The 18,235-nt window shown below is 33.3% G+C and overlaps 1 protein-coding gene across 5 annotated transcripts in view; it reads left to right on the top strand.

Moving 5' to 3' along the window:
- VPS13C (vacuolar protein sorting 13 homolog C) overlaps window positions 1–18,235 on the top strand; it is a 165,730-nt gene that overhangs the window by 43,243 nt on the left and 104,252 nt on the right. For all 5 annotated transcript variants that reach the window (XR_012919788.1, XR_012919789.1, XM_076004438.1 and 2 more), the window contains 10 exons: window positions 154–260; window positions 782–953; window positions 2,617–2,679; window positions 8,259–8,388; window positions 9,326–9,420; window positions 11,868–12,010; window positions 12,854–13,046; window positions 14,577–14,691; window positions 15,581–15,717; window positions 17,887–18,010. Coding sequence is in view for 3 of the 5 variants with exons in the window: in XM_076004438.1 (XP_075860553.1) it covers window positions 154–260; window positions 782–953; window positions 2,617–2,679; window positions 8,259–8,388; window positions 9,326–9,420; window positions 11,868–12,010; window positions 12,854–13,046; window positions 14,577–14,691; window positions 15,581–15,717; window positions 17,887–18,010 (1,279 nt within the window). In the remaining 2 variants the exon portion in view is untranslated. The remainder of the gene's footprint in view (window positions 1–153; window positions 261–781; window positions 954–2,616; window positions 2,680–8,258; window positions 8,389–9,325; window positions 9,421–11,867; window positions 12,011–12,853; window positions 13,047–14,576; window positions 14,692–15,580; window positions 15,718–17,886; window positions 18,011–18,235) is intronic.

Genomic DNA, 18,235 nt, shown 5'->3' with positions numbered 1-18,235 from the left:
GTATTAAGTTTGATAAAATGCAGTATATAATTGAGTTACTGGGCAACATTGTTCAGAAAATTTCGAGTCTCACTAGACTGAAAAGTATAATAAAATTTGGTCTTTATTCATATGTGCAATATGATAAATATAATTTTATTTTTGTTTTAATAGTACTTAAGTATGATTGACCTTTTGGAGTCAGTGGATTATATGATTAGAAATGCCCCTTACAGGAAATATAAGCCTTATTTACCAATTCATACCAATTGTCGACAATGGTAAGTTATGCTTTGTTTTCTATATTATAAGAACGTATGTAGTTAGGGACTCTCAGAGTTAAAAATTCTTTAAATCCATGTAATTCAGCCACTTTCTTTTAAAAATGGACAAGAGTGTGATATCTTTTAAATGTCCGTGTTATCTTTTTCATAAGCGTATCCACCGTACTCCTGCTCCTAGATTCCCAAATTCTTAACTTAGCATTTAAGACTTTCAACATTAAAAAAAAATCTTATTTCTCAGTCACCTACATGGATTCAAAGTTATAACTATACTGGAATACTATTAATGTCCCATAACATGTCATTTTGTGCCTTTATGATTTTTTTTTCGTACCCCCATCCTGGAAATTTTTTATAATATCTCAATCTATTTAAGTCAGAGAATTCTACTGGGGAATTGAAATATTATTGTTGAGCTCTTATAGGAAGACACTTAAGGACAACAAAAATTTATAAGATCTGAAATTAGACCTTTATATTCTATATTCAAGTGCGCATTAACAAAATTTTATTTTCAGGTGGAAATATGCAATTGATTCTGTTCTTGAAGTTCATATAAGAAGATATACACAGATGTGGTCATGGAGTAACATAAAAAAGCACAGGCAGTTACTCAAGAGTTATAAAACTGCCTACCAAAACAAGTTAACCCAGACTAAAGTCTCAGAAGAAATACAGAAACAAATTCAGGTATATCCTGCATATATTAGTGAGAGCTATTATTTGTCTAATCATCCTTTAATGTTAATTCTTCTGCATTTAATTTGAATCAATGTATAATTTTAGAACAGAACTCATCTCTTTTTGAGAGACAATTTTATGGGAAAATGCAGAGTATTTTTTTCCCAGTTTTTTCTTTAAAAAAAAAACAACTCTTTTCCCCCATCTACTATAAGATAAAATAAGGTTACTATAAACTGGGGAAATGTGTCTGGTTTATAAAAATGTGGGTTTTTTTTTTGTTTTTGTGTGTGTCTGGTTTTTAAAATGTGTCTGGTTTTAAAAATAATGTTTAGAGAATCAATATCTTAGCTATTTAAATATGTATTTATTAGCTAGCTATATCTTGTTTTGTTAGTAAAAGCCCTGTATTTATATGGTAGTGGCTTTTTAAAATATTTCAATATTTTATTTATAAAAGATAGCTTTTACTCCTTGAGAAAGGAGAGGAATCTTATCTATCCTCTTTTAAAAGATAGAAAAGACACACTGAATCCATAATTTGCTTAATATCATCTGATCTAAGTTATAAAACTACTTCTGCCAGTGATTCATAGTGTGAAGAATGAATTGAATTTCTATTATTCTGAAATATGTCTGACAATCACCAGCATCTTATGTTAGAAATAGCATAAGTATTGGAGTCAGATGGATTTGGGTTCAGGTGCCAACTTGGATATTTACCAAGTGTTCTTCTGACCATGGGCACAAGTTTCTCAACCTTTTTGGGTCTAATGTTCTTGTATATAATATGGAAACAATATCTGTCTTCCAGAGTTGTCTTCTAAAAATACATGAAATGATATATAAAGCACCTAACAGAGGTCGTCCAGTTAATGTTAGAGTCCCACTACACATTTTATATAAATCCTTCAAATCAGTTTCTACTTTAGCCTACTTATTAACTTACAGAATTTTACATTCTTAAATTTTGTGTGTTTTATAATGGTGCAGTGGTATAGTGGTTGTAATATAATATAGAATGGGGAGAGTAAGAAGTAAGAACCATAAGGATGATACCTTAAACAAATCTCCTTAAATATTCTTATTTTCATGTGCATATCTGGCTGTCTATGAATTATAATGGTCTTACAGAAAACTTGTTATTTTCATACTATGTTTAATGAGGATTTACTTGGAGTACTTATTTCCTCTTACTGTAAACATTTTAGAGATGTGGCATGGTGTGGTGGTTCACTCATGTAATCCTAGCACTTTGTGGGGGCTGAGGTGGGAGGATTACCTGAGGCCAGGAGTTTGAGACCAGCCTGGGCAACATAGGAGACCTTGTCTTTATTTAAAAAAAAAAATATTTAGTTGGCATGGTGATACGTACCTGTAGTCTCAGCAACTCTGGAGGCTGAGGCCCAGGAATTCAAGACTGCGGTGAGCTATGATGATGCTACTGCACTCCAGCCTGGGAAATATAGTGGGATGCTGTCTCTACAAAAAACAAACAAACACACACACACACACCACTAAAAAATTCCAAACCTAATATACATTCAAATTTATACTTTCATTAGATCACAAATACTGGTAATGAACTAGGTAAGCCTAGAACTCATAGAAGAAAAATTTTTTTCATCTAATGGTCATTTTTCTTGTTGAAAAGTATCTCTTTGTTTTATAGGACTTGGAGAAGACTCTAGATGTTTTTAACATAATTTTAGCACGGCAACAAGCACAAGTTGAGGTAATCGTTTTTATCAGCTAATTTTATGTTTTAAATATGTGAATACCAGTCCTTTAAACCTAGGAGCATGGTTGAGTTTTTATTGCTTAATTTAGTATCAGGAGAAAACAAAATGGAATACTGGAAAAAAGCCACTAATATGAAAGGGAAAAATTTTATAAACTTTTATAAATAATTTGAAAAACTCCTAAAAGAATGTGAATAAAAGTTATCCATAATCCTAACAACTTAGAAAGCTACTGTTAACATGCTGGCATATAGGCTTCCAGTTTTTCTCCCGTGCTTACATACCTACTTATTTATGCTTTTTGTCCCCCGTTTCTTTTACTTTTTCTTTCCTTGTTTCCTCTTTGCTCCCTTCCTTCTTTCTCTCCCTCTCTTCTTTCTTGTCTCCTTCCCTTCCTGCCTCTCTCCTTCTCTTTCTTTTCATCTTCTTTTCTTTCTTTCCAAAATTAGAATCAATTTGCTTATAATGGTTTATAACTGTTTCTTTATTGAGGCCTTGTGTATATTGTTCAGTGTCGTTTCTAAGAGTAACATGACTTTTTGGTAACTAAAAAAATAAATTACTAATGCAATATAGTGCATTATAGAAAAATTAGAAAATGTAGATGAACAAAAGAAGAAAATAGAAACACTCTTCTTACATACTAAAGGTAACTACTGTTAATACCGTTCTGTATATCCTTTTAGTCCATTTTATGATTATAGATCTCAATATATACTTATACTTTTAAGTGAGATTAAAGCATACACAATCGACCCTTGAACAATTGTGAGCGTGAGGTGTGCCGACCCCCCTGTGCAGTTGGAAAATTTGATATAACTTTTGACTGCCCCAGAACTTAACTGCTAATAGCCTACTGTTGACTGAAGCCCTTACTGTTAACATAAACAGTTGATTAACACATATTTTGAATGTTATATGTATTACATATCATATTCTAACAATAAAATAAGCTAGAGAAAAAATGCTATTAAAATCATAAAGAAGAGAAAATATATTTACTATTCATTAAATGGAAGAAGATATTCATAAATGTTCTCATTGTTTCTTCTCACTGAGTAGGCTGAGGAGGAGGAGGAAGAAGAGCAGTTGGCCTTGCTAGCTCAGCAGTGGCACGGGTGGACACAAATGTGTGATAAGAGGACTGGTACATTTCAGACCCATGTTGTTCAAGTGTCAGCTTTACATTTGTCATTTATTTGGCAAATACTCATTGAGTGCCTATTGTGTGCTAGCATTATGGGTAAGACTTGGGAGTAAGATGGTCTAGATTTTGATACCAGCTTTGTCATCTCCTACTTGTATGATTCTGGTCTATTTAACCTCTGTGTGCCTTGGTTTCCTGATTTAGAAGATGAGATTAATTAATAGTACCTGTATCATGGGTGATACTGTGAGGAGTTCATAATAATTCATGTAAAGCACTTAAACTGTTAGGTGCCTGGCATGTAGTAATTGCTAAATAAGTAATACTTTTTCTTGGTCGTCATTATCATTTGCATTAGCATACAGAAATGAACAAAACACACATTTACCATGTATATTTACAATGTAAATCCCTAATTTACATTTTTTGTAGAAAAGAAGGTTAATAAATACATAAATAAAAATAAAGCAGGAAAGAATATGGATAGTGCTAGAGCTAGGCAGTGGTGATGATTGCTGTTTTAAACAGGGTAGTCAGGGAAAGCCTCACTAAGAAGGAAAAAAATTGACCTTGAAGATGACCTTGTAGATGAGGTAGTCAGCCAGAAAGCTTTCTAAGGGAAAAGTATAACCAGGCAGAAAAAATAAAGGGCTCAAAGATTTTGGGGTGGGGTCATAATCTGGCTCATTCAGGGAACTAACTAGAATCGTGAGAAAGGGAATAGAGTGGTTAATGGGGTCAGAGAAGTAAGGTAGCAGAGGATATGTGTGTGGTGGTGTTTGTGGGAGATGCCAGATTGCATAGCATTTTATAAGCCACTGTGTAGATTTTGGCTTTTGCATATATATATATATATCAAAATTTGCTTCACTATATCCCACTGGTTTTATTTAATTATAAGTGATAAACACAATGAATAGCCTTCTCTGTAAATGTTCTCAAATGTCTCTTATTTTCTAAAGTACAAATTCCCCTAGGTACAGTTATTGGGTCAAAGAGTATGAAGATTTTAAAAGGTATTTGCATCTACTGACTGTGAAATAGAGGAATGAATACTGGCAGAAACATATTGTTTTACTCCTCCCTAACTTAAGTTGCTTTAGTGTAATTATATCTTCTTAATACCAGTGATAGTTGCTTAAAAATTGAAGAAAGAATTAATTGTTGGATACAGTAGACAAAGAAGGATGGCTATGGAAGAAAAGGCAATTAGATTTATCCAAGATTGGTGGTTTTTCATTGTAGTGGAAAGTGCATAGGGCCAGAGAGTTTGAAATATAGGCTGTGGATTTGCTGCAGTTATTTATCCTGGGCTCTTAGCTGGACAGCAAAAGGAGTGAAGGCAGCAGATGGGTATTTGGGAAAAAGTGAAAAGGTTCTGCATTCATCTTCATAGTCATATATATATTTTCATTTATTTTAGGTCTGTCATATATTTTATTTTGAAATAATTATAGGTTTACAATACATTGCAAAGATAGTTCACAGAGGTCCTGTGTACTCCCAGTTTCCCCCATGGTTACATGTTACATAATTATAGCACAATATAAAAACCAAGACTTTGACATTGATATGATGTGTATATTTAGTTCTGTGACAGCTCTTATATTTTTTAAATGTTAATGCTTGTATTTTTAAATGACAATTGTCAACATATAAGAAAGCTTTTCTTCATTGTTCTTTATTCTGTTACTTTTTCTTTATAGCCTTTATCATTGTTTGAAATTTGTGTTTTTATTTGCTGCTTTCATATTCATTTCTGCTTTTACTCTTAAGTCGAAGATTTTGAGTTCATTTTGAAATTCCTTCAAACTTATAACATGTTGGTCACACATTAAACCAAGATTTCAATGGTAATAATGGCTGTATCTTTTCTTTTTAAATGTTTTTAGAAATTTAGGTAGAGATTTGAGAAAGGGAGAGTTGAATGTTGGGATTTGCCACCACGTTATCTTGATGTCTCTTATCAAGATATTATTTTTTAAATCCCTTCATAGTTGATTTCAATTAATTCATTTTTCCAAAATAAAAATATTTTTTCCTCAACATAAAAAAAATTATTATAGAGTAAAATCTTCATGGGGGCTAAAAATATGGTAACAGTTAAAAAACAGTTTAGTGCCTGCCCTTTTAAAACTGTAAGTTTACTTAAAAAGATTTTAATAAAATATTCAGATGCTTTACAACTCTTTCTGTATTTGGAGTTATAAAGAACTGTTATAAATCCATCTATTTATTAAATCCAAGTATCAAGGAGAGGTTTGAACTTGCAGTCTCTGGTTGCATTTTCCCTAAAAGAATTGGTAGTAGATTCTTTAATGCTTGAAAGCACAGATGATACACATTTAATTGCATGTCATTTCCAAAATAGCTCAGTTTCATCTACTTGGAAAACTGTTGAGACAGTTGAACTCCCTGCTTGATGATCTCTGCTTTTGTTGAAGGAAACTTATTTGTTGTCATCTCTGTGGTTCAGAACCCCGGTTGCACATTAGAATCACCAGGGGATTAAAAAAAATACTGATGCCTGGAACCCACTCCCTCAAGATTTGATTTAATTGTTGTGTAGTGGGACTTTGGCACTGTAATATATTTTTTTTTTAAGCTTCTGGATGATTCCTATGTGTAGCAAGAATTGAATACCACTGAGCTGTGTATCCACAATAGCTGACCTGTCATTCACTTTCCATTTGCAAATCCAAACAGGACTTCAATGTATGCACTCAGCCATGGCTTGTGACAAAAGTTTAACATTTTCCCCATGCTCAGTCTTTACATTCACTAATCAAACCTATTCTGTTTACTATAGAATTCAATTCTTTTCATTTAATTTCTGTTTTGGATTATTTCACATTTTATTATACACAGGTGCTTACAATATTAATTGCTAAATAAGTAATACTTTTTCTTGGTTGTCATTATCATTTTGCATTAGCATACAGAAATGAACAAAACACACATTTACCATGTATATTTACAATGTAAATCCCTAATTTATATTTTTATATTAATTTTATATATTATTTATATATTTTTATATATATAAATTTTATATATTATATAAATATAAATTATATAAGCATATATTTTATATATTATATAATTATATATAATTATATATAATTTATATATAATTATATATATAAATTATATAAATATAAATTATATAGATATAAATATAAATATTATATTATATAAATATAAATTTTATATATTATATATTTATATATTATAAATATATTTATATATTTATAATATATAAATATGTATTTATATATAATATATATTTATATATAAATATACATTATATATTTATATATAAATTTTATATATTAATTTATATATTAATACAATATGTTATCAATTCACCCCTAATTTAAAAACTCTATATTCTAAGTGGAAAAAACATTAAAGTGTACTTCCTCAGAGGATGAGAACATAGAATATGAATTACTTATCCCTTTATTCTCTTTATTTCTCTGTTTTCTGCTTTTTGTTTATTCGTCTATATTTCAGTGAAAAGTGGATAAAGAGAAGGAGCAATAGAAATGTTAAGATTTTTTGAGCAAAGAGGATGCAGGGAGATTTGAGGACTATTTTTATTTACATATCTTCTTTCCCTGCCCTGTTCACAGTTAGAAAACCAGCAATGTATTAATATATGAACTCTGAAATATGATGGTTTTAAACTAATACGTTTTTGGGTGTGGTCACTTTCAGAGGACTTTCCGTCTTATAAACCTGCAGGTCTAGTGGCTCCTTAGCTTAAAAATTTGAAAATCATATTGCTTCGCAAGATTTTACTTGAAACGTTAACTATATATTGCTGAAAAAATGCAGCCTCATCAAAATGCTATCAGTTGGTGTGGCAGGTCAGTTAACGGGGGAGTACATTAACCAAACCATGTTGTAAGCATCATTTAAGATCAAACCAGGGCCAGGCGCGGTGGCTCACGCCTGTAATCCTAACTCTCTGGGAGGCCGAGACGGGCGGATTGCTCAAGGTCAGGAGTTCGAAACCAGCCTGAGCAAGAGCAAGACCTCGTCTCTACTATAAGTAGAAAGAAATTAATTGGCCAACTAATATATATAGAAAAAATTAGCCGGGCATGTTGGCGCATGCCTGTAGTCCCAGCTACTCAGGAGGCTGAGGCAGCAGGATTGCTTGAGCCCAGGAGTTTGAGGTTGCTGTGAGCTAGGCTGATGCCACGGCACTCACTCTAGCCTGGGCAACAAGTGAGACTCTGTCTCAAAAAAAAAAAAAAAAAAAAAAAAAAAAAATCAAACCAGCATTCTTGACTGGTTGCATCTAATGTGGCGTTAAAACACAATGTTTACAAAATTAACCATTGTTCTTACCTGGATACACCTGCAAATGAAGAGGGCATTATTCTTCAATTAAATTTTTTAATTTTAATTTTTTAGGTGATTCGGTCTGGGCAGAAATTAAGGAAAAAGTCTGCTGACAAAGGCGAGAAACGTGGAGGCTGGTTTAGTGGGTTTTGGGGTAAAAAGGAATCTAAGAAAAAAGATGAAGAATCATTGATTCCTGAAAGTAAGTTCCAAGTCAGATAATGTATTGTACACTGATAAGAAACAACTATGTAAATTATATCTTGCCTGTTAGTTGAATTTTGTTTCAAATTACATTTAAAACAAACTTAACTCAGTTATAGTAAACATATAAGCAAATATGTCATGCTGGAACATTCCTGTGTTTATCTAACTAAAATAAAATTTTGATTTTTGGGAGAAAAATTATGTCAAATTTAAAGTTACATGGATATTTAATTCCCAGTTTTACGTGGATCTTTAATTCTAAGTTTTACTTAAGTTTTAAAATACTTAAGAAATTCTGAAATCCTCATAAAAGAACTGAATTTCCTTTAATGGTATCTCTTTAATTTTTCTTGCCCTAAACCAGGCATGTTTGTTTAACTAGTCAAAGCAGTAGTATATTTGAGATTACTAGGCTAAATTTGCTTTAGTATTTGTTTCTGTTGATTTTAAGATTCTTGTTACTGTGTTTCCCCGAAAATAAGACAGAGTCTTATATTTATTTTTCCTCAAAAAGACACCCTAGGGCTTATTTTCAGGGGATGTGTTATTTTCCCCTCAAAGCCTCAGCTTCCAGCACGCACAGGATGGCCGGGACCTGACAGGGTGAGCCGACCTTGTTGGCGGGGCTGCCCACACCTTTCCAGTCACCTCTGGGATAGTAGCTGTCCCATGGGACAGATGAGAAGGGCTGCTCATCTTCTTTACTACTCCCCAAGAGGAAACGCATGGGTTGTGCGGATAAGCTGTGTAGCCACACCCATCTTATTTTCGGGGGTAGGGTTTATATAGCACAAATGCTCAGAAATCCTGCTAGGGCTTATTTTATGGGTAGGTCTTATTTTTGGGGAAACATGGTAGTTTGGTTTGACTTTTCAATTGTATTGGTAAAATGGAAGCAATTAATTTCTTAAAATGTTGTCTTTTCTTTGTAGCTATTGATGACCTTATGACTCCAGAGGAAAAAGATAAGCTCTTCACTGCTATTGGTTATAGTGAGACTACCCACAACCTAACTTTACCCAAGCAGGTAATTATTGAGTGGTTTAACAGGTATTTCTGTCTCATTTTACTTTGTTAGATTGAATTGGGTTAAAGTTATTGATTTTTAAAGTAACTAATAAGAATATGTTATTAGTTTCTACTTTACTATTTAATTGTTGAATACTTCTAGTCAGGCCTGATTAAAGTTCTCGCTCTAACTTTAGATTGAGTTGCTGTAGTGAATGTAAGAATAACCTGATAAAAAGTACTTATTATAGCGTTAAATTGAATCTTAAATTTTATCTTAAGAAAAAATTTTTAAATTGTGATATTAGTATAACTCATATGTAAAAGCATGAGCAAACTAAAATGCACTGCTCATTGATCAAAAAGGGAACAGGTATGTAGCAATTATTAAGGTCAAGATTTAGAATATTGCGGAACTCCACTGTAGAAGCCCCTGAATGCCCCAGAATTGCTTCTGCAAAGGTAACCATTATTCTGATTTTTGTGGGAATCATGTCTTTGATTTCATTTTGTTTTTTGCTGTAAACACTATGATCTTGTTTTGCATATTTTTTATCTTTCTACGAATGGACTCATAAAATATGTATTTTTTTGTGTTTAGCTTTGTTGTTGTGAGATTCAAACCTGTCATTGCAGTAGACGTATTTTGCTCATTTTCATTTCTGTATAGGATTCAATTATTTGAAAATACTACATCTTATTTATTTGTACTTTTGTTGATGAACATTTGGGTGGTTTCTAGTTTTTGATTGTTATGAATAATGCTGCTCTGAAGTTCTAAGTGTCTTTATATGTGTATATGTAAGATTTTTTGTTCATCTACTTAGGAGTAGAATTGCTGGGTCATAGGATATGAGCATGTTTAATATTAGATTCTACTAAACAGTTTTCCAAGTTGGAGAACATTTCCAGTAGCAGTATATGAGGATTCTTGTTGCTGCACATCTTCACCGACAATAGGGATTATCAGTCTTTTAAATTTTAGCTATTCTAAATGGGGATATATAGTAGTGTTTCATTATGGTTTTAATTTTCATTTCCAGGATGACTAAAGAGGTTTTACATTTAATATATTTACTAGCCTTTAGATAACCTCCTTTGTGAAGTGGCTTTTGAGTCTTTTCTCCATTGTTAGGTTGTCTGTCTTTTTCTTATTGGTTATAGGAATTCTTTATGTATTCTGGATATGACAGGCTTTGCTAGTTAGATGTATTGTTAGAATATTCCCCCACACTATGGCTTGGTTTTTCATTTTTAATTGTGTTGCAAATATCTTGTCCCACAATGTAAAGTGCATTTTTTATTCTCTTAATAGTGTCTTTTGATGGCTATTTTTCTTATTTTTAATGTTTATTTATTTATCTTTTTCTTTATGGCTTGTGCTTTTTTGTGTCCTGTTTAAAAAGTCTTTTCTCACCGTAAGATCATGGAACTATTCTTCCAGAAGCTTTATATTATTTTACTTTATATATTGAGATTTATGGTTCATCTAGAATTGATTTTTGTGCATGGTGTGAAGTTGAGGTTAAAATTTGGTTTTTGTCTACATGGCTGTCTGTTTGACACAACACCCATTATGGAAATGACCATGCATTCCTACTACTCTCCCTTTACCCCTTAATCATCAGTCAAGTCTGCATATACTTGTGGAATCCATTCCATTACATTGGCCATTTGTCTGTGTTTGTAATATGCTGTCTTAGTTACTATAACTTTATAATCAGCCCTGCAACCTGTCTGTGTAAATCCTTCAACTCTGGTCTTCTTTAAGATTGCCTTATCTCTTCTTGGCCCTTTAAATTTCCATATAAATTTTAGAATCTGCTGGTAAGTTTTTACAAAAAACTGAGATTTTGGTTTTATTGAATCTATAAATTAATTCTGGGAAAATTGATATCTTTACAGTATTGAATTTTCTAATCTGTTAATGTAGCATATACCTCTATCTCTTTTTTCATTTCTTTCAATAATGTTTTGTGATTTTCTCTGTAGAAACTGAACATCTTTTGTTGGTTCTCTGTCCTACTTCCAGTCTTCACCCAGCGAATTTTGGGCCAGGATTTTTTTTTTCTGGTGTCTTATTAACACTGTATAACTATCAAGCAGATGTTCTGTATGGCTTTTCTTTTCCTCAGCCAGAGGATTGGTCCCAAATACTTAATTTGCATTAGTGAAAGCTGCTGAATTGAATCTTTATGCCCAATAATGTTTTATCATTGTTTCATTGTTACAACCTTTAAAACTAAGAGAAATGAATTTTTGAATCTTTTGTAAATATTCTATTGGACCAGGCAATTTTATATTGAATGTTTAAGTGTTTTTTTGTTTACAGTGAGCATATGAATGCCAGAATGTACCATGCTCTATTTGTTATACAACTTTATTATTCAATAAATTTAAATAAGAAATTATCAAAGAAAGTAATTATTTAAACTTTAAAACTTTTCATTCTTTCTTTCTGTTTAGTATGTTGCTCATATAATGACCCTGAAGTTAGTTAGCACCTCTATTACAATCAGAGAAGACAGAAATATTCCAGAAATACTAAAAATTCAGATAATTGGCCTGGGCACTCAAGTATCTCAGCGACCAGGAGCACAAGCACTTAAGTAAGTTTTTAAAAGCTTCTTATTTCAATTTTTATTTCTAGTTATCATTTTAGGACAAAAAGTTGTTTGTTATTCAGGATTAAAAAAACTCATTAGTAGTAGCTCTTCTTTAATTTCTTTTCCTTGTATGTGCCAAGATAGTCTTTTTATCTTTGTTTTTGTTGTGTTATAGAGGAGCTATTTAGGTACTTCATCATTTGTCCCACCCTCCCTCCTCTCCTTTACAAATATTTGCTGGATACTGTTTTATTTTATAGGCTCGATTCTGTGAAAGTTTTGAATAGATACAGTAAATTTCTGTTTTCAAGAAGTTTATGCTATTGTTGATTAGAGAGGATATACAAAAAGTTAATAATTGAAGAACAATATAATGTATTCGTTCAAAGATGAGAAGGCATTGTAAAATTAAATACATCATAGTTACTGCTACATGAGCTCAGTTGTGGAAGAGAATAATTGAGCTAGGAGAAGGCTTATGCTAGCTGAATGGAAAGGACTAGGAGGAGCAGGGATGAAGGAGGGTGTTGAAAGTGGAATGGAAATAAGGAGAGAATTCATCCGTGTCGCATGAGCTTTTATTCATACAACAGTGATCAAAACTTTTGCAGTGTTCTTGAGTTAAGTAAAATGGTTTTTTTATCGGGATAAAGAGGAGTTAATAAAAACAACAGCAACAAGACTGTGTGGGTAATAGAATGCCAGGCTAAGGAGATTGAACTTCAGCTCTGGGTAATGCGCATGATCCTGGTCCTCAGAGATTTTTAAAAGAAAATGTATATTTTAACCTATTACATTACAAAGGATATTGTTTATATCATTTCCTTTTTCTTCATTGGATTATAGGGTAGAAGCAAAATTAGAACACTGGTATATAACAGGTCTGAGGCAGCAAGATACTATACCATCACTTGTGGCTTCAATTGGTGATACTGCATCATCCTTACTTAAAATAGAGTTTGAAACCAATCCAGAGAATAGTCCTGCTGACCAGACTCTGATTTTTGAATCTCAGCCTGTGGAGGTCATCTATGATGCTGTAAGTACAAGAAGAAAGTGATTCTTTCTAAAAACCATCTTATGTTTTTGACATGTGTTTTTCTTATTTCTCCTCTCTCATATTTAACATTTATTTACTTAACGGGTGCATTTCATAACACTTTTTTCTTGTTTCAAAAGCAGTGCATGCTTAGCTATTAATTTTGATTTTTTTTTTTTTTTTTTTTTGGAGACAGAGTCTCGCTTTGTTGCCCAGGCTAGAGTAAGCGCCATGGCATTGGCCTAGCTCACAGCAGCCTCAAACTCCTGGGCTCAAGCAATCCTCCTGCCTCAGCCTCCCGAGTGGCTGGGACTACAGGCATGCGCCACCATGCCCGGCTAATTTTTTCTATATATATTAGTTGGCCAATTAATTTCTTTCTATTTATAGTAGAGATGGGGTCTCACTCATGCTCAGGCTGGTTTCGAACTCCTGACCTCGAGCAATCCTCCCGCCTCGGCCTCCCAGAGTGCTAGGATTATAGGCGTGAGCCACTGCGCCCGGCCTAATTTTGTTTTTTTTACATGTTACAGATTTTTTTTACCATAATGTATGCACTTATGTTAAATTTTTTAAAATCTAGTATACTTTAAAAAATCATGTTTATTGTACCAGCTACTACTCCCAATTAGTTATACACTGACTTCCTGCTTCAACTCCTTATTGTGTATTGTCTCTTTGCCGTGAATATTTAGAACCAATTCAAAGAACTTTAGGAGTGATGAAAAGAGATTTTAGTATTGTTCACATGAGAAAAAAGTATCAGCATTTATATGTTATCGAAAATGTTGACTCCTCAAGTTCTGTATCTGTGGCTTCACCTTTCATTCAGCCTGTCTTATCCATCATCTCAGGTTATTCAGTAAGGTGGGCATGGTTCACTACTTGTCTCATTGCTTGGAGATTGGCCCCGCCCTCTCATTGAGATCTTTGACTTAATTTTACTTTGCAGTTTAGAGCTGTATTCATGATGTGTGTGGAAGGCAGTATATAAAGATACCAGAGCTCATTTATTCTACAGTTTTAAAAATTGTAGTGTTAAGTACATTCATATTGTTGTACAACCAATCTCCGGAACTCTTTTCATCTGGGAAAAATCTCTGATTTTTTTTTAAGTTCGAGTTTTGCATATAGGCAAGGGATGAGCAGCTTTTTTGCTATTTCTTCTCTAAACTTCAAAGTGCAAGGAAATCCAGTAATAGTGTAGAGAAGTGGAATTTCACCTTCTGACTAATTGGAGGCTAAAACTAGAAGTAATGTCTGTTGCTGCATCCACATGACACTGGCGAACATGTACTCGGCACCTTAATGATATACACATATTTGTTGTCTCTCCAATAAGCTCACTTAGGCTATTTCTTTCTCCAAGTTCTCTTTCATTCCTTAGGGAGATGTATAATAGTAGGACAGAATATCTTTAGAGTTCCTTTGTTCAAAGCCACAGCTGTTTAGAATTGAGGTGAAACCTTAAAATTTATAATACAGAAAGTGCTATATGTAACTTGGTTATGTTTTAAAATTCTTTTATAGAAAACCATCAATGCAGTGGTTGATTTCTTTCAATCAAATAACGGATTGGATCTTGAGCAGATAACATCAGCTACATTGACGAAGCTGGAAGAAATTAAAGAGAGAACAGCTACAGGTAAAAAATTTAGTGTTTACATAAGCATCAACTAAACTTTAAAAATTTTGTCTGTTCTAATGTAAACATATTTAAAATAGTGTACATTGCTTTTTTTCTTTATTTTAACACATTGACTGCTACACTAGATAAAAGAATTTTTTCCTTGGGGCCACAGTGTTTTATTATGAAGATAGAATAAAGACTTTGAAAACAAAACAGTCCTTTCTCATTTAATGAAAAATTTGTTATTTTTAATTGTTTTCTGTGGGTGAGTTACATGCAACTTGAAAAATAGTTCACGTGGCTCCCTGGGTGAAGAGACATGAGTTACATATGCTTCACGAGGCCCTGGGCTCAAAGCTAGCATGAGTTAAATACAACTTACAGGACAGTTAATGTGTTAAACTCAGGCTGTATTATAGTACAGAGTGGACATGGCTTACTTGAAGTTATATATACCTGCCAGACTTGGTGAGAAAGAGAATAAGATGAAGTCCAGATGATTATGTCTGCTATTACTTTCAAGAACCTGTGCTCAGATGAGCTTGAGATTGAAAACATCCCTCCATCTCACTTCTTAAGAAACTGTTCATCACACTGTGTGTGGATCTAGTTTTAAAAATACATACTTTTGTATAACATGGCCTCTAAACCCACGTCCCATTTTATCTGGTTCCTTTACCAAGGAAATAATGAATTTTTCTATCCCTGGATAAAATACTAACTATGCTAGGTTTATTATACTATGCTATGATATGATTGTTTCCTACTGACTTACACAATTTTCACCTTACATGCTGAATTGAGAATCTAATTTGTGAGGAAAACTGACATTCCTTTATAATGCTTTTCAGGTAAAATTCTTATATTTCAAATTGACCATTCATTATTTCTTTGCCTTCTTTAGGACTTACACATATTATTGAAACTCGAAAAGTTCTTGATTTAAGGATAAACCTGAAGCCTTCTTATCTAGTAGTTCCACAGACAGGTTTCCATCATGAAAAGTCAAACCTTCTGATCTTAGATTTTGGTACATTTCGGGTAGGTATATGTGAATTTTTCCCCCTCAAAGTTTACTTAAAGTAAACCTAGACTTACTTTATCTTAGCTTTTTTCTAAGCCTAGCTGAGAGTATTTTATATATATTTTATGGCTATTAAACCAACCCCCCCCACCCCCCCCCCACCCCCGCCAAAGTTTCTATAGTGGTAGGTGATTTGACATTGAGGACTGGATTACTTCTATCTTCTCCTAATTAGAGAGAAGCATTCCTAGTTTTCATGGTTTCCGGAGTTTAATTATACAGTATTATCTGTTGCTTATATATTTTGATCATAGGAAATTGTACACATACGAATGTATATTTGTTAAAGCACTGTCAATAACTAAGTAGAGCAAGAGAACTTCTAGATTTTCATAGAAATCTAAGCCCCTGTTAAACGTGAAAATTTCAAAATATATGAGGAGGCTTCAAAAAGTTTGTGGAAAAATGGAATTAAAAGATAAAAATTTAAAATGTAAACTTTATTTTTCAACATAAGCTCCATCAAGTTCAAGACACTTTTATAAGTGATGATACCAGGCATTTAGTCCATCCCTAAAGAACTGAGGGTCCTGGAAATCTAAGCATTCCAACACAGTCTTCTTTTTAATACTATTAACTGAAGAAAATTGGGTGCCCTTTAAAGATTTTTTTTAAGATCAGGAAACAAAAAGGAGTCAGGAGTCAAATCAGGACTATTAGGCTAATCAGACTTTAAGGGTGCCTAGTGATTACCCATCAACACGCTCACAGAATTGCCTTTGTTTGATGAGAGGAATAAGGAGGGTGGTCGTGGTGGAGGAGGACTCTGGTCAAGCTTTCCCAGGCATTTTTCTGCCAAACCTTTGGCTGATTTTCTCAAAACACTCTTATCGGTCTTTGGCCCTTCAGAAAGTCAGTAAACAAAATACCTTGACCATTCCAAAAACCTGTTGCCATGACCTTTGTTCTTGATGGGTCCACTTTTGCTTTGACTGGGCCACTTAAGTCCTTGGGAGCCACTGCTTTGCTTGTGCTTTGTCTTCAGGATTATACTGGAAAAGCCATGTTTTATCTCCTTACAATTTTCCAAAGAAAAGCTTCAGGATCTTGATCCCTCCCACTTGTTCAGAATTACCACTGAGAGCTCTGCTCTGGTCTGCAGCTGATCTGGGCACAGTGGTTTTGGCACTCAGTGAAAAGTTCGCTCAATTTTAATTTTTCAGTTGGAATTGTGCAAGCTGAACCTGTTGAGATGTCTGTGGTGTTGGCTATTTTTTCTGCTGTTAATTTTGGGGCCTGTTTAATTAGGGCCCAGGATTTATTTTTTTTCCTTGTAAATTGATGGTCTGGTGCTGGAAGTTTCATCTTCAACATCATCCGGTCCCTTGGTAAAAAGAGTTATTCATTTGTAAACTGCTGATTTCTTTAGGTCATTGTCCCCATAAACTTTTTTGTAAAGCATCAATGATTTCACCCTTCCCCCATCATAATTTCAGTGTTTGTTCTTGTTTCAATTTTAGCAAAATTTGTGTTGCTCTTGATAGGGACTCATTTCAAGCTCATGTCTTCTTATTGCCTCAAAGTAGGTCCTGTTGAGACATGTTGTAACAGGATAGTATGAGTTTATTTTAGTGCAAAATAATTTATAAATTCGTGCATGGTTTTTTGTAATACACATTTTCCATGAACTTTTTGAAGACCACTTGTATAGTCCTGAATTGATCCTTGCCACCACTGAAAAGGGGGAAAGGAAGTAGAGATTGGAGCTGAATTCTAATGGCATAATTATGCATGTGGTATAGTGGTGAGAAGAAACAACCTTGCTATTTTGTGGTGAAGGGTGTAGGGTGGTTAGTCGTGGAGCTGAGTCATAAGTGACAATTACTACTGAGAGCCAAGAAGGAGGAGTTGCATGTCAGGCAGGTTATTTGAGGCAGACAGCTGTGTAAATGATCTAATTAATGAAAATGTGCTGAGCACCTATTTCTCATCTATAATGGAGATGTATGCTGAAATATATTCCTAATGAAGTATTTGTAAATAATTATCAGAAAATTCATTAAAATGTGAATTCATTAAGGGCAATCATTTATTTTAGTTAGGTTTATCAGAAGCCTAACTGAAGTATGTTATATATATACTTTGCTGTTTGGGAAACAAAAATTCAAGTTTTTCCTTCATTTTAGCTCAACAGTAAAGATCAAGGTTTACAGAAGACTACTAATTCATCTCTGGAAGAAATAATGGACAAGGCATATGACAAGTTTGATATTGAAATAAAAAGTGTGCAACTACTCTTTGCAAGAGCAGGTAAACAATTATTCAACTTTTAGAATCTTGAAACTAAAGTTGAGTAGCTTCAGTAATGTATGTGTATGTACATGCGTGTGTGTATATCACCTCTGACAACCATTTTGCACACATATACTATTGGTCACTTAAGAGAACCAGATAGGAGCCTATCAGCATTAATCATTGCCACAACATTGTAGATACAGTCTTAAAACCTTAAAGGTAATTGATTATTTCCCAAAA

Source organism: Microcebus murinus, chromosome 6 (assembly GCF_040939455.1).
Source record: "Microcebus murinus isolate Inina chromosome 6, M.murinus_Inina_mat1.0, whole genome shotgun sequence".
Classification (NCBI taxonomy): Eukaryota; Metazoa; Chordata; class Mammalia; order Primates; family Cheirogaleidae; genus Microcebus; species Microcebus murinus.
The sequence above is the reverse complement of the archived record's forward strand: the minus strand, read 5'-3'. Positions and strand labels throughout refer to the sequence as shown.